This window comes from Etheostoma spectabile, chromosome 15 (genome assembly GCF_008692095.1).
Source record: "Etheostoma spectabile isolate EspeVRDwgs_2016 chromosome 15, UIUC_Espe_1.0, whole genome shotgun sequence".
Classification (NCBI taxonomy): Eukaryota; Metazoa; Chordata; class Actinopteri; order Perciformes; family Percidae; genus Etheostoma; species Etheostoma spectabile.
In genome coordinates this window covers 13,101,087-13,123,708 of record NC_045747.1, presented here as the reverse complement: position 1 = coordinate 13,123,708, position 22,622 = coordinate 13,101,087, and the positions used below count along the sequence as shown (strand labels likewise).

The following is a 22,622-nucleotide window of genomic DNA, read 5'->3' as shown; positions in this document are numbered from 1 at the left end:
TTTTTTTTAAAGATCTGGAGGGCCTGAGGTCGTTTCAGAATCAGATAGCTGCCATCCAGAGAGATGCCGTGTGGTGGCTTCACACCGTGGTTCCTACCATCAGCAAAGTTGGTGCAAAAGACTACGTTCACTGGTTGGTAACTGCATGTATCTGATGTGTTTATTGTTCAAACTGCACAAGCTAATCATGTTTTCAGCTACTTTGTAAATTAATTATCTTGCTGTCGGCAGCCTTCACAAAGTGCTGTTCACAGAGCAACCTGAGACATATTACAAGTGGGACAACTGGCCTCCTGAGAGTGACAGAAAGTGAGTTTTTCTTCCATTATTAAAACTAAGCATGTTCGATTTCCTGACTAGATCCAGCACTGTCACCTTACGAAGCTGATTTATTTATTGTTCCTCAGTTTCTTCCTTCGCCTCTGCTCCGAGGTGCCTTTGTTGGAGGACACACTGATGCGCATTCTGGTCATTGGGTTGTCACGTGATTTGCCCCTGGGCCCAGCCGATGCCATGGAGCTTGCAGATCACCTGGTTAAGAGGGCTGCTGGAGTTCAGTCTGATGGTGGGTCATGATCCACTTAGGCTGTAACTGTTTATGATCACAGTTAATGCTTTGTATATATTTCTCTCTGACAGAATATTTGGACATTTGGTAAATACACGTGTCTCAGTTTAATGAGCAGAAGGGGCCAACTCCTTATTCACATCTTATCCTCACAAGTCAGAAAAGATGCATGTGAGGAAAGTATGAACAAAGGAAATGTGGCATTCGTTGTAATTGTTTGAATACTTCTTGGCATGATTCTTGACCTGTCAGTTTGAATCCCTAGAGCTGACCGATGGTTTCTTTTTAAACAGACCTGGAGGTCCTGAAAGTGGAGAGGATCCAACTCATTGATGCAGTACTGAATCTGTGTACATACCACCACCCAGAGAACATTCAGCTGCCTGCAGGGTACCTACAGCCGTCATTTGTCAAACACTTTCAAGTCATACAGTTTGCAGTGTAAAATAACAAATTACTCTTAATGTTTAAGGTACCAACCGCCAAATTTGGCAATATCCACACTGTATTGGAAGGCATGGCTGCTGCTGCTTGTGGTGGCTGCTTTTAATCCTCAGAAAATAGGTACAGCCCCCCGTTTTGTATGCTTTGTTTTTAAGAGTAGCTACTTTTAAGCTATTAAATATTCTTTAACAATGTATTGTCTGACATTTTTTTTCCTTTAGGTTTGGCTGCCTGGGATGGCTATCCTACTCTGAAAATGCTCATGGAGATGGTTATGACAAAGTAGGTTAAAAGTTATCATTTAGAATAGAACAGTTCCAGGATAACAAAGCTGAACAGCTAACACGCATCTTTTTATGCTTCCATAGCAACTGCACCTACCCTCCATGCACCATTGCGGACGAGGACACAAAGACTGAGATGATCAACAGGGAGCTGCAGATCTCCCAGAGAGAGAAACAAGAGATCCTGGCCTTTGAGAGCCACTTGGCAGCAGCCTCCACCAAACAGACCATCACAGAGAGCAACAGCTTGCTGTTGTCTCAGCTCACCAGTCTGGATCCACAGTAAGAAACCAAGAGGAATTACATCATGCATCTTGTAACGTGTAGACTGCATTCTCAAAGAAAATGCCTCAATTATAAAGTGACACACAACCTCTACTTTCTTTAGATTAGAGAGAGGACAGTAAGCAAACACATGCCTACTTTTTATAAAGCAGTCACTTCAATTCAGCTATTACCACTAGAAAATCCTTGTCAGTTTATATTGTAAGAAGTTGTGGATTTATCTTTATTAGCCCTCTAAAAATCTTGATGAAAGTGTTTTCACAGCTGTGTGACTGTAAGATGGACCCATGGTTTTTGTTTGTGTTCAGGGGTCCTCCTCGTCGACCACCTCCTCAGATCCAGGAGCAGGTGAAAACCCTCAACCAGTCTCTGCGTCTGGGACATCTCCTCTGCCGCAGCCGCAACCCAGACTTCCTCCTTAACATCATCCAGAGACAGGTAATGGCCATTGACACACTACTACACACTACACAAAGGCCCCAGACATACGGAACCACCTTGCTACTGCTCATAAAACAAAGTTAATCTTCCTCAAAATGGTATGTCTGATCCACTAAAAACTTAACAAGCACATTGTTTGTAACAGATATTAGCTTGGTGCTATACTGGACTTGCTTTGGGTTAACATGCTTTTCCATCAAAGCTGAACTTCAACTGGAGACAGCCTATATGGAATTTAGTGATTTGTTGGCAGCAAAAACATTGGTCAAGAACAATTTGAGCCTGACTTATAGAGGAGAAATAACACATGATTCTAAAGGCTTTTGCCTTCAGTGTGCGTCCTGTAACTAGAGTACATTTTCAATCCTTCACAGGCTTCCTCTCAATCCATGCCGTGGTTGGCTGATTTGGTCCAGTCCAGTGAGGGGTCCCTGGATGTGCTTCCAGTGCAGTGCCTGTGTGAATTCCTACTGCATGATGCTGCGGACGACAGTCTGCCAATAGAAGATGATGAAGAGGGAGAGAGCAAAGAGCAGAAAGCCAAGAAGAGACAAGTATGTTGATTATACCAACATACCTTACTGTTGGCAGGCAGCAACTACTGAAACTGTCCTGTTTTTACATTGTTTTTACATTTTTCCTAATGCCTGTTTTTTATTAGTTTTGGGGCTCAAATTAACATTCTTGTTCTTGACAAATCCTGAATTATTGTCTCCTTCTCCTACCTCCTTCCTGTTAGAGACAGCAAAAGCAAAGGCAGCTACTTGAACGGCTCCAGGATCTTTTGTTAGGTCCTAAGGCTGACGAACAGACAACATGTGAAGTGCTGGACTACTTTCTGCGTCGTCTCAGCTCTTCTCAGGTGGCATCGAGGGTCCTAGCCATGAAGGTACCATATAGGAAGCGGGAAAAAAACTATCTCTTGTAGCATTGTGTTACTGTTCAAACATAACTCCATTTACTCCCTATATATTTGTGGGTAGGGTTTGTCATTGGTGCTGACTGAAGGAGGCTTGAAAGACGGAGATGAGCGGGATCAGCCCATGGAAGAAGACTCTGCTGATGCCGAGCTCTTGCCAGGGTACCAGTGGCTGCTACAAGATCTCCCAAAGCTCCCCTTGTTTGACAGCGTCAGAGGAATGACATCCACTGCTCTGCAGCAGGTCAGTGTCTGACTCCACAGTAAACTGTCTATAGCTGGAAATAAATGGAAGCCTTTTAAAGGATTAATGACAAGGAGTTTGATGGATGTCTTGTCTGTCTGATTTCTTGAAGGCTATTCACATGGAGACAGATCCACAGACGATCAGTGCCTATCTCATCTACCTATCCCAGCATGCACCAGTGGAGGAGCAGTCTTCTCATAATGATCTGGCCCTGGTAACTACGGCGAGTTGTTTAAATTCATTACATTACATTCTTTTCTTGAATCTGTTTTGTTTTCGTTGAGCAGTGCCAGTGTTTCCCATATATACGTTTTGCCACCGCCGCTTCAGAAGTTTATGAAATGTCATGAAGTTGCAATTACACGATTCTGCGGAGCTGTCCGCTTCACTGAACTCAAACGAACGGTCGTCCGCTTTCTCTCCACTGTGGGGATAAGTCATGACAACCAAATAAACAACAGAGTAAGTACAGCCTTTTTCTTCTCAGCCAGAGTGACAAACAGGGACAACATCCTTGATGGCTGTGTTCCCATGGAAGCCGTGCTCACGTGGGTCCTGCCAAATATGATTGCTACATTAGCTTGGAAAGAAGCAATATGGGGCAATAAATTTGTTGTTCAAATTTGTTTATTAATAGGATAAACCCCTTGAGATGTATCATCTCGTTTTCGAGGGGGTCCCTGAATTTGATGAATTGACTGTTCATCACATCACAAACTTTAAAAGAATAAGCAAGAATTAGCTAGAACACCCTGGGGTCCCTCTGCCTCATTCCCTGCCGCTAGGAGACTACTTCGGCGGGAAGAGAACAGACGGAGCTCCTGAGACAGGCCTTCAGTTAGCGACAGGAAGTTTGCTGATCCGGCGGGGAGTTGGTGTGGTCCAGTACCAGTAAACTTTCTGGTAACCCCAAACCATTCCCCCCCCTGTTGCTGAAAAAAATCCTAGATGAAATACCGTGCTGACATTAATCAGATCTTCAATCACTCTATAGGACGTTGCCCGGCTAATCGTTGAGCGTTCCACCATCATGAACAGCCTGTTCTCCAAGCATTCCTGCAGACCTGAGTCAGATGCTGTGCTCAGTGCTTTCCTCACCATCTTCTCTACATACATCAAGAGAATGAGGAAGACCAAAGAGGGCGAGGATCTTTACAGCTGGGTGAGCACTGGCAAGAGTTGTTACTAACTGAACCACATTGTCAATTACATCATTGCGTACTTTGTATTGATCCTCTCACTGGCTCAAAGTACATGAAACATTTAAGAATATTCAGCAAGTTCCATAAAATCCCCTAAAATCTATAGACCTAGTGACATGACATTGACCTGTGATCATTGAATGATCTTGATAGTGAGTATGAGAAAAAATAAATACACCAAGAATCTTGACACTTTTTGTCCCCCCCTCTAGTCAGAATCTCAGGACCAGGTGTTTCTGCGTTGGACCACAGGAGAGACTGCTACGATGCACATCCTTGTAGTCCATGCCATGGTTATTCTGCTGACACTGGGGCCTCCTAAAGGTAGTCCTGTTCACTTTGCAGTTCAATGTTTGCAATGGGCAAGGGGCCGTAAGAACATGTTTAACATTGTGCATTTTTACAGGAGAGAGTGATTTCTACGCTCTTTTGGACATTTGGTTCCCCGACAAGAAACCTCTACCCACTGCCTTCCTGGTTGACACCTCAGAAGAGGCCCTTCTGCTGCCTGATTGGTTGAAACTGAGGATGATCCGATCAGAGGTGTCTCGATTGGTTGATGCAGGTACAACTTGGCATAGTACACAAAAATATTTCACTAACTAAGGTATAACAACACTTAAACCATATATTTACTTTTTAAGAAAGTCATAAAGGTTTCTGATTCTTTTAATTAAAAAAATCAAATATGCTTGTTTAATGTACATGGCTCTGTATGGGCTTTCCCGACCTCCTTTAAATTAATTTATTAAAAAGAAGGCCATACAGTCGCACAACATTTGGACAAACTGGGCTGTCGGAAAAGGGAAATAAACACTGGAAAGGTCTACCACGTTTAAACAAGGAGTGACCTACATATTCCACTTTTAAAATAAATTTTTGAAACAGTGGCTTAAGGCAAACCAGAATTGTGATCACTTTTACAGTAACTTGAAATGTTGCGCAGTGTATTTATTCCTCTTCTACATGTTTATTATATATTGTATATTTGTATCTATATGTTGTTACTTAGAATGTTCTATTTTTGTTACCTGCCTAGGGACTACAGATGTAAGTTAGCATTCTCGCTAACTCTGGCATGTTTACATCTTGGATACTGATGTTTATTAACATGCTCTGTCCCTATCAAATACATGAATGAATACATTTTTAATGGAACAATACATGCTTTTCTTAGCTTTACAAGACCTGGAGCCTCAGCAGCTGCTGCTGTTTGTACAGTCCTTTGGTATTCCTGTATCCAGCATGAGTAAATTGCTGCAGTACTTGGATCAGGCTGTCTCTCATGATACACAGACGCTGGAACAGAACATCATGGACAAGCGTAAGAGGGCTGCAGATATCCTACTTTTGAAATGGATTGAGATATTATAGTCTTAAGATTATGATTTATTAAACTTTCCATGTATCCTGCAATAGATTACATGGCCCACCTGGTTGAAGTGCAGCACGAGCGAGGTGCCACTGGGGGGCATACCTTCCATTCATTACTGAGCTCCTCTCTTCCTCCACACAGAGGTTTGTGACTTTAGCCTCCAAAAGATTCAGTATGTGCTGTTTAAGGATATAGTATATGCCATTTAAGTAGTTTTCTCATTTTAATGTTTAGATTACTCACATTAAACATTTGTATTACTCAAGAAACACCTACAGAAACCTACAGAAGACAAAAAATCTTTGTTTTTATTGATGCCTCCTAGGCTTTTGACCGAGTTAACCACCACAACCGGTTTTTAAAATTGAGCCGAAGAGGAGTACCAAATAGTGTAATTAGGATCCTGTTTTTTTGGTATTCCAATCAGAGCATACAGATCAAATGGGGGATGTATTCTCTACTCCATTTGGTGTTGGTAATGGCGTCCGCCGGGGGGGATACTATCACCGGCCGATTGATAACATGCTAGTGAACCATCTCATGTATGCAGATGACTTGGCTGTTGTTTCTTCTGACAGTGCAGGGTTTCAGGAGCTGTTTAATATATGTTCCATTCATGGTGTTGAATATGATGTGAAATATAATACCAAAAAGAGTTTGGTTATGATCTGTAGAGTGAAAGAGGATAAGGATGTTATTTTTCCATCTTTCCATCTGGCAGGACAAATGCTAACTGTTGGTTGTAAAATTAAGTATTTGGGTCACATCTTAACAGATCAAATGTCAGATGATGAGGACACGTATAGGCAGCGTTGCATGTTATATATACAGGCTAACATACTTGCCAGGAAGTTCTCCTGGTGTTCTGATACTGTCAAGATAAACCTCTCTAATGCATATTGTACTGCTTTTTACATTGCCCCCTTGTGGGTCAAGTTCAGAAAGGCAAGTTTCAGTAAGCTGCGGGTCGCTTATGATTTTTTGCGCATTCTACTCAGGAAACCTAGGTGGTGTAGTGCAAGTGAATTGTTCTGTCAAGCAGGAGTTAATACATTCTGCTTTACTGAGGAATCTGATGTACAAATGTATTGGTTTCCTGAATTCTTCTTGTAACTCTGTCATTTCACATCTGATTGACCCGAGGTTCAGTGCTTTGCAATACCAGTCACCCTTATGGGATTACTGGTATAGCTGTCTTATTTAATTGGTGACTGTCTTGTGTATCTGTATCTTTTTTTTGTTGTTGTTGTTGTTTTTATGGACTGTGAGTCTAATAATAAAGGCTATCTATCTATCTATCTATCTATCTATCTATCTATCTATCTATCTATCTATCTATCTATCTATCTATCTATCTATCTATCTAATATTAAGATTTTTTATACATAATCTTTTGGATGGCATAGTGCTTTAAATGTGAAGTATCTGGCAAAAATGTTATAAATGTATGAAATAATCTAAATTAGTCCATGTCCTGACTACATCCCTCCTGACAGATTCTGCTGAAAAAAGTAAGGCCAAAGTTACCGTGGAAACACCCCATAGCTCTGTAAAGATGAGAGCAGCCAGTCAGCTTCCTCCTGTCGGGCCTGATGATGATCTCACTGGCATGTTGCTTCAGGTGGGACTTATTTGTTTCATTCTCATTTCTTTGTGGTAGGACATTTTCTTTTCATTTGAACTTTTTGAATAACACAGGGTTAAAACCTTATTCGTATTCAGCTACATGTTAATTGTTGATTACAATAGAAATTGACCTAAAAAAGTTGATTCCCTTCATTTAATCTAAGCTGTTGAGTCACTTTTGTTTCAAACTGATATATTTCTGTCTCCCTTGCTTTCACAGATATTCCCCCTTAAAGTGGACCCCCGCTGGCACGGCCCCCCTCCCAGCCAGCTCTCTCTGGCCTTGCAGCAGGCCCTTGCTAAAGAGCTGATGCGGGCCAAGCAGGGCCAAATTCAGCAGGGTGGGCTAGCATTTCGGCTCCTACAAGCCATTGCAGCCCTGCTCACCTCTGCTCATGCAGGACCTATTGTCATATCAATGCACCACAGCCATGCCCTGTCCTGTCCTCTCATGCGCCAACTTCACCTCTACCAGGTAAGACTTGCTGACAATTGATGCATAATTCCATGTTGAGTCATAACACATTAGAATATAAGACTTTTTTCTTGTTATTTCCAGCGCCTTGTGTCCCAGGACATGGCTTTCTCCTCACTTTTCCTTAAGGTCATTGTTGAGATGTTAATCTGGTTAGACAACCCAACTGTGGAGGCAGGACCACTAAAGACTCTACTCAAAACCTTTGCTGGTCAGAACTCTCACAAACACAGACACAATGATGGTGAGCACCTCCACTCTCTATCTAGCAAATGTTGATTATTTCATTGTATATCATCAGTGGGTGACACGTGTTTCTGCCCTGAAGTGCGTACAGGTTTCCTCCACCTGGCGGAGGCTTTGGCATATCGCAGAGATATTGACGTGCCTCTGATAGCCATTATTGCAATGCTGAAAGCTGGTGACAGATGCAATGCAGAACCAGAGCTCATTGGGAAAGGTAATCATAGTCATTGTGTGCATTGAATTTGTCTGAACTTTCATGTTTTAAACATTAGTCAAATAAATATTTTTAACAATAATTTTAATTCTATTATACATTTTGACACTTCAAAATAAAACTGGATTTCTCCGAGATTTATTTTTTATTTTTAACAACAGCATATATAACCGAAAACAAAAATTACTTTTACAATAAAAAGAAAACAAAACCTGAACTTAGGACAAAACCTGTAGTGAATTGTTTGATAGACATTGTAAATCGAAGGATGAATAATGGCTGTCCAAGCTAAGCGGGTTGTCTTTTCTTATATTCCAGTGTTACAAGGGCTGATGGAGGTGAGGTCGCCGTATTTGGAAGAGCTCCTGTCTCTGTTGATGACTGTTGGTACACAGAACGGGACCGCTGGCCCTGTTGCCACGGTGATTTCCTTGCTGCTTCAGGAAAGTGAGGAGCGAGCTGTGAAAAAGGAAGTGGATTCTAACAAGTGAGTCTCGCAGTTCATTTTCCCTCTCAAGTCATGCAAGAAACATTTATATGTGACGGGACCAAATGACAAACATGGCTGCCCGCTGTCTGTGGCCTTGTACTCGGAAACCGCTATTGGATTTGGTTTGAAAATGTTTAATTGGTTTTTGCAGCTTTACATTGGCTTTACAGATTCACTTACTGTGAAAACCACTGAACACTTCACAGAATAACTGCCAGTGAGGCAGGGACATACTGAAAGATGCTCGTTGACACATTCAAGGTCTTGTCCAAGTAGATGGAGTGATAATGTGTATTTGTGTAGAACATTGTCTGCGTATTGCTAGATAGGTGGAGTGATTTAACTGTAGATGCCATGTTACTACTGTGTGAAACATTTTGTATCACCAAGGTTCCAGTTTGACTCAATGATAACGGTAAAATGTTTGACTTGTAGGTTGTAATAAACCAGCACATTTTGCATAGCATCTGTGGCTTAGCTTCATTCTGGGGTCTTGATTAAGGCCTTAGGAATTAAATAGAGGTTCAGTCACCTCTCCATAGAGGTAATCTTTCAGTTTCACCTTTGCCACCAGCTCCGAGGTGACAAAGTCGGGACTGAGCTCTGGGCTGCTGGTTGATTGGCTGGAGCATCTCGACCCTGAGGTCACTTCAGTGTGTCCAGACCTTCAACAGAAACTGCTGTTTGCCCTCAACAAGGTAAGATAAGCACTGGCTGCAGATAATGTGCTTCTCTTGTCTTATCACGCCATTGTAAGTGTTTGCTTGGCGTTCCTGATGCATCCTTTCCTACTATATCTCTATTTCAGGCAAGAGGAACCCCTGCCTACAGACCTTATCTTTTGGCGTTGCTTACACATCAGTCAAACTGGTCCACCATCCTGCAGTGTATCAATGCTCTTCTCAGCAAGCGCAGAGACTACAAGTACACCCATTTAAAAAATGTTGTGTTAGTAAGCATGATTTTTCTTATAGGGAGAGATTATGTTAAGTGTCTGCGTAACTTTTTTCAGACTTGATCCATCATCAGCCCTGGATTTCCTGTGGGCGTGCAGCCACATCCCACGTATCTGGCAAGGACGCGACCAGAAGATTCCTCAAGTAAGATCTAAAAGCCCACATACAAAGTCCCTTTTTACACTTTTTTTCAGCATTTTTGATAAGGCCGAGTTGATTCTCGTGAAGCTGAGGACTTGTGTGTGTTTTTTTTTCTGTTTTTGTCTGTGTAGAAGAAAACCGAGAAGTTTGTGCTACGACTCAGTTCTGAGGAGCTCATCAGTCTGGTGGACCTGATCTTGGCAGAGTCGGAGCTCAACAGTCGCGACTCTCCCCGCGATGACAAAAGCAGCTTGGACCAGGCCTCCTGCTCCCTCATTCAGTCCAGGCTTCCCCTCCTTCACTCCTACTGCAGTGGAGAGCTAGAAAACATCAAGAAAGTCTCAGAGTACCTCATCAACTGCACAAAGAAATGGGAGGACAGGTATGGTGTATGTTTGTTGTGTACATAAGTTGCATATGTGAAGATACATGCTTATCACCTTTTGTGTAGTATAAGGTTCACTAAAGTGCTCAGCCCTTCCATTTTCACACATTGTACTGTTCTTTCTAACTAGACCAAATATGGAAAGTCACTTTTTTCCTGTTATGGTGTGCTGATAAACTTGGGGTAAATCACACTAGATTTTTCTTCTCAGTGCAGATTAACTTTTCAGACTTCCTCTGTCAGCCACAATGCTGTGGACCAGGGAAAACTCGATAATTAGGTCTATTGGTGTGAAATTAAAACCAGCAGAAGTCGTCTGTACTGTGATCTCTTTAAAAGCTCAGTGTTTTATAATGAAGCCAAGAGGATTAAGGCTGAAGCTCTAAACTTCCCTGTGTTGTGAATTCCTGCTCTGACTTAGCTGTCAGAGAGCAGGGTGCTGCTCTTTGTGGAGGCAAACCCTCCTTTCATGAAAATGTCTCTGGTTATTAAACCACTTTAATGAGGAAACTTTGGCCAAGGTCAAGCAAAATTAGCTTCCGAATTACAGTATTTTAAGTACAGCTAAGCTCTCTGGTGAAATTGTTGCTCGTGAAAATATGGCGGGATAAAAACACGTTGAAAGTAAAGGGTTTTGGCCTTGTTTAATACAAGGCCAAAACCCTTTACTTTCAATAAACATTTGCTTTTATGTTGAGCATTCTTCTTGGGAAACCTTGCTGTCAGTTAAGCTGGTGATTATTCCGATTTACACACCAACTGTTGAAAAAAACAGCAGACTCTTTACTCTTGGTCAAGGTTGCTCTGATTTGCTTAATTCATAGCTGTAGTAAACTCTTCAGTTAGTAGAGAGCACATAATTTGAGCCTGACAAGAGCCTTAGAGGATTTTCATGAAACCACAGTGACTTCAAGGCAAATGCCTCAGATGACATTACGTCTTTCATGCGCCTAGTTTGTATTAGTGTACATTAATTATTGTCGCTTGTAGACAGAATCAATAGAAACATGCTTTATTGTGCTCTAGTCTCGGCTCTCGTATCAGCTCTGTTCATAATCCGTTGATGGAGAAGAGATGGAGAAAGTGAATTTGACAAAACCCACGGTTATTTTTCTGCAAAACTGGGAACATTGTTTGCTTTTTATAATCTTATAGACTATAACTTATAGAGTGAAGCTAGAGTTGAAAAGCTGTGACAAACTTTCTATGGCTGCACACAATTGGTCAACCAGTCACTGTCAATTAAATAGCTTCAAGCTACACAACTCAATAACATCAGGGAGTAGAGTCTTGCTTACTTTGTTACTGAGCTTCTAGTTTTGGACAGCTTTACTGCCCTAACCAATACTAAAATGTATTTCCCTCAAAGTTGAATGGCTATTCCTATAGTTGGGGCTTTGTCTCTAAACCATAGCATACTGTATACATCTCATTTTGTTTGTATGGTTTTTCAGTGGCATGAGAAAGCGTTGCCAGAACTTGCTGCTGCAGATCTATCTGCACTTCCCTGAGGTCATCCAGCACGTTACCCTGCCTGAAGGCACCTTCAGCAGTGGGGGGGCTGCAGACGGCAGCAGCTGCAAGGTAAAATTGTCTTGTCTGTTTCATAGACCACATAGTTTTTAACATCTAAATGTAAGTGGTTTTGTTGTGACATTTAAAATTTTTATGCCCAGATACCCTGGTATTAGGATAAGTTTGTTTATTCTTCTTGTAAATATGATAGTGATCACACTGTACTTGGACCACAGGCTCTGTATAGTGTGTAAAATATCTGGTAGATAAGTAGGAACTGTCCTAAATACATTTGGATATCATAAAGTAAAAACAAGTCAAGCAGCAGTAACAAATACACTCAAATATTATTTATCACAAAATAGGTCACAAGTCATGACTTGCAGCCTTCACTAAGCTCCATAAGATGCACACTCCACAGAAAGCAATCATAATGCTGAAGAATTGGGATCTGATGTAATGCCCATCTTCTTCTGTTCATAAAAAACAATTTTGACGACAAAAAAAAAATTTCATTGATTTTTTTGTTTGAATAATATTGCAACACATCACCATGATAGTTCACAGTATACTTATTTTATGTATTTTTCCCAGCTTGATGTCCTGGTGCATCGCCTGGTCACACTGCTTGCTGATATAGGAGACTCAAAGTCTGTTGAGGGCCGTGTGTCTGATGCCAACCTTGCATGTAGGAAGATGGCTGTGTCCCACCCTGTCCTTTTGCTCAGGTGAAGGAAAAAAAAAAAATCTAGGTGGTACTCTATGCAGTAGTGTTTCGGGAGTTAGTCTGGTAGTAAACACTGACTGTAACACTGTTCTTCCTTTCTTTTTTCCAGACACCTGCCTATGATTGCAGGTCTTTTGCACGGCCGCATTCACTTAAACATGCAGGAGTTTCGGCAGCAAAACCACATGACGTTCTTTAGCAATGTGCTCGCCATCCTGGAGCTGCTGCAGCCTCTTGTTTTCCACAGCGACCACCGGAGGGCGCTTCAAGACTGCCTTCTGTCCTTTATGAAGGTCCTTCGGGTAGGCACTGTCAAATCTTCACCAAGGGACTAGGACTGAGATCAGACGTAACCACTGTTTCAAAGAGCTACAAATGAGAGTTTTACCATTTGTTTGTGCATCTTTCCTCTCGTAGAATTTCCAGAGGACTCGTTCTCCGTTGGTCTTCATTAATAAGTTTTTGCAGTTCACACAGAAGTACATCACCCACGATGCAGCCGCCGCCATTCCCTATTTACAGAAGCACTCTGACATCTTGCAGTAAGTGTATCGTGGAAAAATAATCTTTTTGAATGATAGAATTGTGACAATTGAATGGCAAACCGTCAATGAGTTTACCGTATTTACAGCAACAATGGCTCTGTTAGAGATTTTGTTGTGCTGTTTCTGCTGCCAGGTGTCTGTGTGCAGAAAACCCAGACCTGGTGCAACTGAAATCTCTGTTGGCTGGACTCACTTTGCCAGTGAAAAGGTCTTCTTCAGAGGTTACGCCAGAAGAGAGAGATGGTGAGCATGGGGGGATCTTTGAGTTCATGGTGTTGCTAGCCCACTTAAATCCTATAAAACACACTTAAAATAGATCACCTTTTCTTACTGTCTAGATACATGGTGACATTTTATGTTTTAAGTCTAAAGAGCCACAGTTGCATAATTTCTTGTAAACTATAATTTTGCTATTTTTAATTAATTGCTTTTGCTTTTTACCAGACGACTTATCCACTGGTTCTCTGCCCCTAGTCAACATATCTGCCTCGGTTTCACTGAGTGCTGCTGACATGACAATGTACCTGAAAAAGATGTCTAGAGGAGAGGCAGTCGAGGGTAAAAAACACACTGCTGCAGCAATTTCTCATGTATAAATCCTGTATCATAATGAATAATACACTGTTTTCCCCCCACTGCTATAGATGTGTTGGAAGTGTTGACAGAGGTGGATGAGAAATCAAGGAGGAGTCCAGAGATCATCCAGTACTTCATTGTGAGTCATTAACAACATAAACAAAAAAAAGGAGATCATGGGTATTACCTGTCGGTGTGTAACACATCAATCACCACTTTGTGTCACTGTTTGTAGAACGATCTGCAGAGACTCATGACAACCTCCGAGGAGTTGTGTCGGAACATGGCCTTTAGTCTTGCCCTACGCTGCATCCAGAATAATCCCTGGTAGGTTTACAGCACTGCGGGACAACCCATCTATAGAAAGCATGCTGGAACTGAGAGGAAATGTGTAGAGATAAATAAAGAAAAATGAGTGTGTAGGGATACCTATCATCTGTGTATTTGTCAATCTTCAATCTATCTGTCGGCATACTTTCATTTGTTTCCATTCACTTTTCACTTATTTAATAGTTCATGTTTCTCTGTCTTCTGCTGCAGCTTGGCAACAGACTTCCTGCCAACTTTCATGTACTGTTTGGGCAGTGGTAACTTCGATGTGGTACAGACAGCTCTCAGGAATCTTCCAGAATATGTGCTTCTCTGTCAAGGTAAGAAGATACTCTTAAATCCATTTTCTGTTTACAGTAATTTTGTAAGAAGCAGCATGACAGCACATGACCATGCTATATTTTCTCATAGGCCAAAAAGTGATTTTAAAGAAGTATGCACCCAAAGTCCTGGTCAGAGTCACACATCCATGTGTTTTTTTTTTCTTCACAGAACACGCAGACATCTTGCTCCACAAGGCATTTTTAGTGGGTATCTACGGACAAATTGACACCAGTTCAATGATCTCAGAGTCCATGAAGGTCCTTCACATGGAAGCAACAACATAACAACAAAGTATACAACTCCACATCCAAATCCAAATAGTGTCATTCATTTTCTGCATAGCAGGGCTGATTTGAAACTTGAGTTGAAACACTGCTATAATTTGATAATGACACATAAACGAACTCTGTGGCTCTTCAGTGGTACAGATTAAAGGATCCACCAGTGAACTGGTAGCTACCAATGTAATACTTTCTGGATAATTTAGTAACTTCAAAGAATGCATTACAGTTCCCTCTAATTGATTTGAAAATGTAATAATTAAAACTGTAAAATTGCTGTTATCCTACTAATTCAATTCAATGATAAAAGTAATAAGCCAGAATTAGTACATTTATTTCTTCTTAAGGCATGCAAGTTATTTTTAATCTGATTTTAAAATGATACATTACTCAATACTTTAAAAGATAACAAGAATTGGAATATTATTAGCTGATATTATTATAATAATTTAAATACAACACAGAAAACATATTATAAAAAAGGCTAATTGAATTCAAATTAAGAAAGGTTTTTTTATTGCATTTTCAGACTTTTTCTGGGAGTTTTTTGCAGTTATTAAATTACTAATATACACTGTAACGATGTGCAGAGCTCAACATTTATTTGGAAAATGGCACACTAGTTACGGCTTGATATTTTCAATAGTTTGAATATGAAACATTGACATTGACATATTAAACAATTAAAAAGCTGACTATGCGTCATATGTAGTTGTTTTTAATAAACATCTATTAAAAAAAAGAAGCTTTTTGTAGAAGAATAAGAAGCCAAAATGACAAAATATGTTCTTGTCTGGATACAATGTTAATATTGAATTATTTAAATAACTCAAAAGAACCGGTCATTTCTTTTTAAGTTACAATGCTTACTCTTACCTGAACATCGTCTATGAGCCGCCTTGATGTGAACTGAATAAAAATACCTTTTGAAATATGCCTTATTTGTATTTTTACTTCAGCTTTACCTGATAGAAAGTGAATAGTGTGAATAGTACAAGGATTTAATTCAGAGGTTTTATCACTATTTAATTTGAAAGCAGTTTAATGTTGAAATTGTAAAACAAATTTCCAAAGAACCAATTATTACCTTTCAGAATGATTTTAGCACCTTGAAGAAGATGGACGGAGAACAATAAACGGTGCAAGGTTCATAGCCTTTTGTTTAATTTCCAATAATTCTTGGATCCTGATAAAGCTGGAAACAGCCGTCATAGGTACACTTGCTCTTTATTGGTGTGTTGCAGACAAATTAGTAGCATGATGCACATGCTGTGATGGAAGCCATTTTGCCATGTAAGTGTGAGTTGTTTAACTCAGGGACACTGACTTCATCTGAAAACCTCTTGATGGAGTCATAGGGATAAGTTAAACAATGTGTAGGCATGCCGGTAAACTAGGAAAGTGGTTGTCCCTATTGATAGTAAATTAACCATGGCGGTAATTGTTCAATCACACAGACCAAAAGGTGCTTTGAAGACCTGATGTGGGTCAGCCATTTTACAGCACACTGCTGCTGGTGTTTTGTTTCATAGGAGGACATGAAGATGGTTAAGGATCCTCAGTGAGGGTGAGACATGCCCACACTGGTGGGTCAGTGGAATCTGTCATTCAGAAATAACAGGCATTCAATGAGATAACTGGGCTGGCTGACGCGGTTTGTCTCAGACTACAATAATGCAGTTGTTTCTTTTAAAATGCAACGCAGTACCAATGTTAGTTTTATTGTGTAAAACAAGAACATACTGAAAAACATTCTTTTTTTAATCCGTGGTCAACATATATAATAGAGACAACAGTGTGACAACAGTCATGTATAGAATTCAAACCCAAGACATTGTGAATACATTACTCCTGAAGCCTCCAAATCCCCTTTAATGAATATGTTTTCACACATCCATTCCTATAATTAACATGTTCATATTTAAACCCAACCATGTCCTACCCATCATGCCTCATACCTGCTGATCTCGCTCTGCTGGCTCTGTCTGATGTGTTAATTGCACCTGTATGGTGTCCTATAACTAGCTGAAAGCTCTGTTTATGGTTATCTATCAACTTACAACACAAGTCTTAGCGGCGTGGGCTCTTGGTCAGGCGCCAGCATCCTATTGGCTGGGCAGCAGTGAGGCGGAACAGAGATGAATGACAGCTAACGAGGAAGTGGTGGGAGGGAGAGGGGGGGGGGGCAACCTGTTGCTGAATTGTCTGACGGACCAATGACAAGTTAACAACCTCTGCCTTTATTCATCATACCACGCTGGGTGCCCTGATATGCAGCTGCTAATAGCTAACTGCTCATTTGTCCATGTTGAACATTTTGCTACATGGAAATATCTAATATATATTTATTTAGATATGGTTATCTACTAAATACAGTAACTAGTACATTTACCTAAGTAGAGTTTGTAGGTATTCATAGTTTACTATACTAGTATTTCTATTTTTATGTTACTTTATACTTCCACTCCACTAAATTTCAGAGGGAAATATTCTATATATTATTATTACAATACTAATTACTTTTCAGATTAAGATTCTACATAAAAGAAGCCAATGCTAATCTAAAAAATACAACATGTTGTCAAGAAAGTATTTAGTTTATGTCCCATGTTTCAGATGTCTGCGAGGTATTAGCAGTTCCAACAGATTTCCCCTCTAACCTTTCAAATGGATATTTATATCATTTTTGGATTTTAAGAACCAAAAATGTCTAATTTAATGACAAAAAATAGCAAAGAGAAGTAAAAAGTGTAAAAACTACAAAAGTACTGCAGTCATACTAGCTCAACCTTGAGCTCCTAAAACAATAAAATTCTACTTTCACATGTTGTGCATAACAAGGACTTTCACTTTTGATACTTTAAATAAGTTTTGCTGAAATTAATTTGACATTTTTTCCCACTTTTACGTAAAATGTAGAATGCAGGACTTTTTACTTTTACTTGAGTACAGAATCTGAATGATTTTTCCATCACTGGCCACGAGAATGTTAGATTGTGAAATAATGTTTCAAAGTGCAGGCACATGGTTGTCAATGGATCTTCCTGCCCATGTGAAAGTGGACAGTGAATGAGCAGCGAGCAGGAATGCGTCCAGCGGAGGCTTCTTGGTGTCTTGCTCAGCTACAGGAGGGGCCCCGATGTGCTGCTACCTGCCCATGCACATCTGTCTGCTCTCCGTCTTCTTCTCAATAGCACCCTCGCCTTAGATCATCTCCTCTTCCTCCACGCTTGAGTTGCACTTGGCTTGCGTGGAAAAAATGTGGACCATCTCTCGCCTCTCTTCTCTCTGGCACTTTGATGTCTCAAGTGTGATTGCTCTTGGATTGTGGCTGTTTTCCCTTGAAGGTTTTGACATGAAAAGCAGGTTGGGCTCTCAGGTTTATCCCATGGCCGGTGATCCAAGACTAAAACAATCAGCCTGCTTACTGTGGGATACTATTACCAGGGAGAGTGATGCATGCATAGGGGCTTCCTCAGCCATGAAATACACTTTTCTTTCAAGTAACAAACACATTTTAGGTGTGCTGATTGAATTATACCAATCCACGTTCCCATTAATAGATTTTAGTTTGAAGGTTGTGCAGGCAGTAAAATACATATGCAAGTGGTCCAAGAATACATTCCCGGTGTGTTTGCACAGAGCTGGACGACGGAAAGGATTCAACATTTGTAATGAATTAAAAAGAAATGAGGCCAGTAATTGCAGTTAAGTTTGACCCAATCTGCTAAGTATGATAATGTGACATGTCATTAACAGCAGAGGCATAAGTGACAACCCTTAAGCCTCACTTACACTTTCATTAAATATTGATCTTATCTGTGCTCATTGCTGTTCCAGCCTGCAAATTACACCAGATAGATATATTCCCATGACAGTGGAGCTGACGATAATCATCCATCTTTGCATGCCATTTGGCAGAACTCTTGCTTTATGAGCTAAAGTGCCATTCTTGTGGATGAGAAAGAATAATAATGTGCAGTGTTCATGATCTCCATTATGTTAGATTGTATCTTATCACACAGATGACAGAGCGTGATAGGTAATCCACTTCAGCCATGTCAATCAAGAAAAGAAAAGAAAAGGGGGGTGGGTAAATAGACTGCATCATTTAATTCAGATTTTAATTTTATTAAAAGTGCTTTTCTGCAACAAATTCCTGAAGAAAATAATTCAACAGGAGACTTCAAGTGTCCACGTAACACTTGTGTAAGTTGCATATTGGACCATGATTATTGTAGTTATTATTATAATTGTGATGTCACACGTCTTAAACTCCTATTTATGCACAGAAAAGTTCCCTCTTCAGCACACACATACAAAGAAAACAGCATTCTATTGTCTGCAAATGCATCATTCTGCCAAAAATTCAAGTGAAACAACATTAAGCAAAACATATATTTTTTATTTTGAGGTGACAAGTGTTTTGAAATTGAGAATTGTTACCTTAAATCCAAAAACATACATTTGAGGAAGATTTCAGTTGTCCCTTTCCCTCTACTTTGCAATGAATGAATGCAAGCTCAAACAATTCCCTTTCAAACTAAAGCCATCTGAAGGGCATCCCATTGGTGGCTTGCTAAACCCAAGGATAATGCACATTCTGTCCCTGCAGTTAAAGGTCTGCTAATGATACGATGATTGCCATTTTAGCTGTGAATCTCCAGTGTTACTTTGTCGGCCAGGGAGCTAGAGATACCTGAGAGACCAATAAGGCCTGGCATAAGCCATTACTATTGTTGTCTTAATGCCTCCTTCAATTATCCACAAGCAGCTCTTTTGAGCAACTACTGTCAGAACCTCCCCCACTGGTTTTTCACCAATTTTGTCCCTGATTATCTGGATCAATGGGCATTAAAGGACCCAGGCACAGACAAACAGTAGTTTGGGGGGCTGGGACAAGGGGGTCTACTTTCAGACAAACGAGAAATCCCTGTAACTACCTGTGTGCCAGGGACAAACGGAGATAGCTATTCAGTCGTCAGTCCCATCACACACACTGTTTATTTAGCCACAGCTCAAAGTAGACACTTTTAATCTATTTTGCTTTTTTCCCCTGCAGTACTTGCAATCCCAAGAAATGATTTCTTTTAATCTCTGTCTGTCTGTTCCCTCCGTTGCACACCCACACGCGCACACACAGACACACACAGACACACACAGACACACACACACACACACACACACACACACACACACACACACACACACACACACACACACACACACACTCACACACAAACTCTAAAGTGCTAAAAGTTGTTTTTAATCGGCTGGTTATATTGCCCATTGATTGTGATCTGCACCTACATTAAAGCAATGTAGAGAATAGATTATTATTGTGTTTTTATTAAATATACCTTCTAATTATATAGACGGGATATGGCTACCGTATAAAAATGTTTTGTTAAGGAAATTTCACTGGAGAGTTTAAGTGTCCCATTATTTTCCTAATGCTGTTACAGAATTGCTTTGTGTCGGTAATCAAATTATTGATGAAATTGGAAATATTTGAAATTCTTTTGCCGTGAAAACACATATGTAACTGAATATTGTCTTTCCGTCTAAACATGAGCTGTAAAGAAATCCAAATTAGTCAAACCCTTCTGATCTCTTCACTGCCTTCAGTAAGGCATTAATGTAGTGTTTGAACAGGTGCAGATGAAAGGGGCACAGGTGAGGGAGTTGCAGTCCTGGCTGCTTGCAGAGGAATGACCATCCTGTGACTCACCTCGGCTCCGACCAGCTGCCGGCTACAGAGGTCCCGGGCTGATCAAAGCTGCTTCAGCCCTCCGGTTCAGCAGTAACAACACTGACAGCAGAATGTTTTCACCAAAGTCTGAGCTGATGAGCAGTTAGCTAGATGTGTTGTTAGGTGATTTGTACGTATATTCAGATTAATTTGCACACCTGTGTTTAATTCACACAGACAGTGCTGGCGACCATCTCATCAGAGATCCATCAACAGTAAGCTACAGCTGCCTTGCTCATAGAAAAATAGTGTTAATAATCTTCCTGTCTTCTCTGTTAATGTGTTAATGTGTATGCTTTGATCTGAGATGGAAAAATTCTGTAAGTGTTAACACTTTGACTACTGTCTAGATACTTTACAAGATGGTAAGAATACATCATCACCACTAATTATTGGAGTATAAAATTTAATAACAAGGAATCGAACCAAAGGTCACAGTCTATAGTCAACTGCTTACTTGCTGGTGTAGTTGGAGCAGTGCTAACCACTGAGCCACCGTGCAATGAAATAAAGTATGTTATAAATAGCATAGTATCCTGAAAAAAAATTATGAAAAAGTAATTATGTAGCATACGTGTGCAAAAAAGTGATGAAAAAGTAATATGTCAAAAAGTGATGAAAAAGTCATAGTATAGTATGACGAAAAGTGAATGAAAGAGTAGTAATGTTGTACATTGATAAAACCTACAGTATAGTGTTCCAAAAGAAGTGATAAAACACTAAAAAGTCATAGTATAATATGTTGAAAAAAGTAATGCAAAAGTCATAGCATGGTAGTCGAAAAAAGTCATAAAACATCCTAGTATAGTATGTTGAAAAATTTCATAAAAAATCCTGGTAAAGAAACATAGTTTAGTATGTAGAAAAGAGAGATTAAAAAGTCCTAGTATAGTATGTCAAAAAAGTGATGAAAGGTAATAGTATATGTTTAAAAAACTGATAAATAGTCCAAGTATAGTATGACAAAGAAAGTCTGGAAGAATGCTAACTCCACACAAAAAAGTTTGACTGGGTATTGAACCAAGGGTGAGAGTCTGTACTGTCTACTTGTTGGTATAGTTGAAACAATGCTAACCCCTGAGCCACCATGCCACCAAATGAAGAATGTTAAAAAAAGTGATCATATAGTATTGCAGATAAAGAGATGCAAAAGTCATAGCACAGTTTGTGGGGTGACCTTATGGAATGGACTAAACAATAAAACCAAACATAATAAGAAATAATGGTAATAGAATTGTATTGTTGTATGTTGCATGTATGAAAGTTATTGTATGACCTAAAATTTCAGATACAGTATGCATATCTTTTTGTTTTTTTAAATTATATGATACTGCTATTGTTCTTGTTTTTGTTAAATTGGGATTGATTTGTCTACGTTTGTGTAGTTCAATTCAATTCAATTCAATTCAATTTTATTTATAGTATCAATTCATAACAAGAGTTATCTCAAGACACTTTACAGATAGACCACACTCCAGAATTTACAAGGACCCAACAGTTCTAGTAGTTTCCTCCAGAGCAAGCAACAGTGCGACAGTGGCGAGGAAAAACTCCCTTTTAGGCAGAAACCTCGGTCAGACCCAGGCTCTTGGTAGGCGGTGTCTGACGGGCCGGTTGGGGTTAGAATAAAGAGTGGTAATAACAAAAATAGAAAAAATTAGTAGTTTGTAGCAGTTCTTTGTAGTAGTTCATGGCATAGCAGGACGCTGTGCGGCATTACAAGGCACAGCAGGACGTAGCAGGACGTAGCAGGACGTAGCAGGACTTTGCAGGACGTAGCAGGGCACCGCAGTGTAGCAGTTGAACATGGCATCACAGAACGTGTAGCGGAACCATGGCGACAGCTGCTACCCTGATTTCGGAGCCTCTCTGATCCAAGGGAACATGTGTTTTAATTTTTTTTTTGTTTTAAGACATGCTGTTGATTGTTCAAGAAAAATAAAAAAAATTAAATCCAAAAACTAGTATGTTGAAAAAAATGATAAAGACATAGTCAAGTTTGTCAAAAATTGTGTTATTATAACATGACAAAAAAGTAATAAAATTCAAGGTGTAGTATTTTGAAAAAAGTTATATAAAGTAATAGTATAGTATATCAAAAAATGTCAAAATGCAGTATGTAAAAATGGTCATGTATTGTATGCTGAAAATTAGATAACAAGTAAAAGTACAGCATGATAAAATAGTCAAAGCAAAGTATGTTGAAAAAAGTGATAAAAGCAATACTATACTTGAAAAAGGTCTGAGCACAGCATGTCGAAAAAAGTGATATAA

The 22,622-nt window shown here is 39.9% G+C and overlaps 1 protein-coding gene across 5 annotated transcripts in view; it reads left to right on the top strand.

Moving 5' to 3' along the window:
- ints1 (integrator complex subunit 1) overlaps positions 1-15,532 on the top strand; it is a 19,269-nt gene extending 3,737 nt beyond the window's left edge. For 2 of the 5 annotated variants that reach the window (XM_032537585.1, XM_032537584.1), the window contains exons 13-48: positions 13-133; positions 232-309; positions 408-565; positions 862-958; positions 1,041-1,132; positions 1,234-1,294; positions 1,381-1,578; positions 1,890-2,019; positions 2,397-2,576; positions 2,762-2,911; positions 3,006-3,185; positions 3,298-3,411; positions 4,183-4,350; positions 4,603-4,714; positions 4,797-4,955; positions 5,568-5,714; positions 5,810-5,908; positions 7,262-7,386; positions 7,612-7,866; positions 7,951-8,110; positions 8,195-8,326; positions 8,645-8,813; positions 9,388-9,514; positions 9,625-9,740; positions 9,829-9,916; positions 10,045-10,295; positions 11,753-11,882; positions 12,408-12,541; positions 12,650-12,842; positions 12,958-13,082; positions 13,219-13,328; positions 13,530-13,643; positions 13,730-13,800; positions 13,897-13,988; positions 14,202-14,311; positions 14,484-15,532. In XM_032537585.1, the coding sequence (XP_032393476.1) occupies positions 13-133; positions 232-309; positions 408-565; positions 862-958; positions 1,041-1,132; positions 1,234-1,294; positions 1,381-1,578; positions 1,890-2,019; positions 2,397-2,576; positions 2,762-2,911; positions 3,006-3,185; positions 3,298-3,411; positions 4,183-4,350; positions 4,603-4,714; positions 4,797-4,955; positions 5,568-5,714; positions 5,810-5,908; positions 7,262-7,386; positions 7,612-7,866; positions 7,951-8,110; positions 8,195-8,326; positions 8,645-8,813; positions 9,388-9,514; positions 9,625-9,740; positions 9,829-9,916; positions 10,045-10,295; positions 11,753-11,882; positions 12,408-12,541; positions 12,650-12,842; positions 12,958-13,082; positions 13,219-13,328; positions 13,530-13,643; positions 13,730-13,800; positions 13,897-13,988; positions 14,202-14,311; positions 14,484-14,599 (4,862 nt within the window). In that variant the 3' untranslated portion in view covers positions 14,600-15,532. The remainder of the gene's footprint in view (positions 1-12; positions 134-231; positions 310-407; positions 566-861; positions 959-1,040; positions 1,133-1,233; positions 1,295-1,380; positions 1,579-1,889; positions 2,020-2,396; positions 2,577-2,761; positions 2,912-3,005; positions 3,186-3,297; positions 3,412-4,182; positions 4,351-4,602; positions 4,715-4,796; positions 4,956-5,567; positions 5,715-5,809; positions 5,909-7,261; positions 7,387-7,611; positions 7,867-7,950; positions 8,111-8,194; positions 8,327-8,644; positions 8,814-9,387; positions 9,515-9,624; positions 9,741-9,828; positions 9,917-10,044; positions 10,296-11,752; positions 11,883-12,407; positions 12,542-12,649; positions 12,843-12,957; positions 13,083-13,218; positions 13,329-13,529; positions 13,644-13,729; positions 13,801-13,896; positions 13,989-14,201; positions 14,312-14,483) is intronic. The other 3 variants (XM_032537588.1, XM_032537587.1, XM_032537589.1) reach the window with 3 other exon arrangements.
- Positions 15,533-22,622: the final 7,090 nt, after the last annotated feature.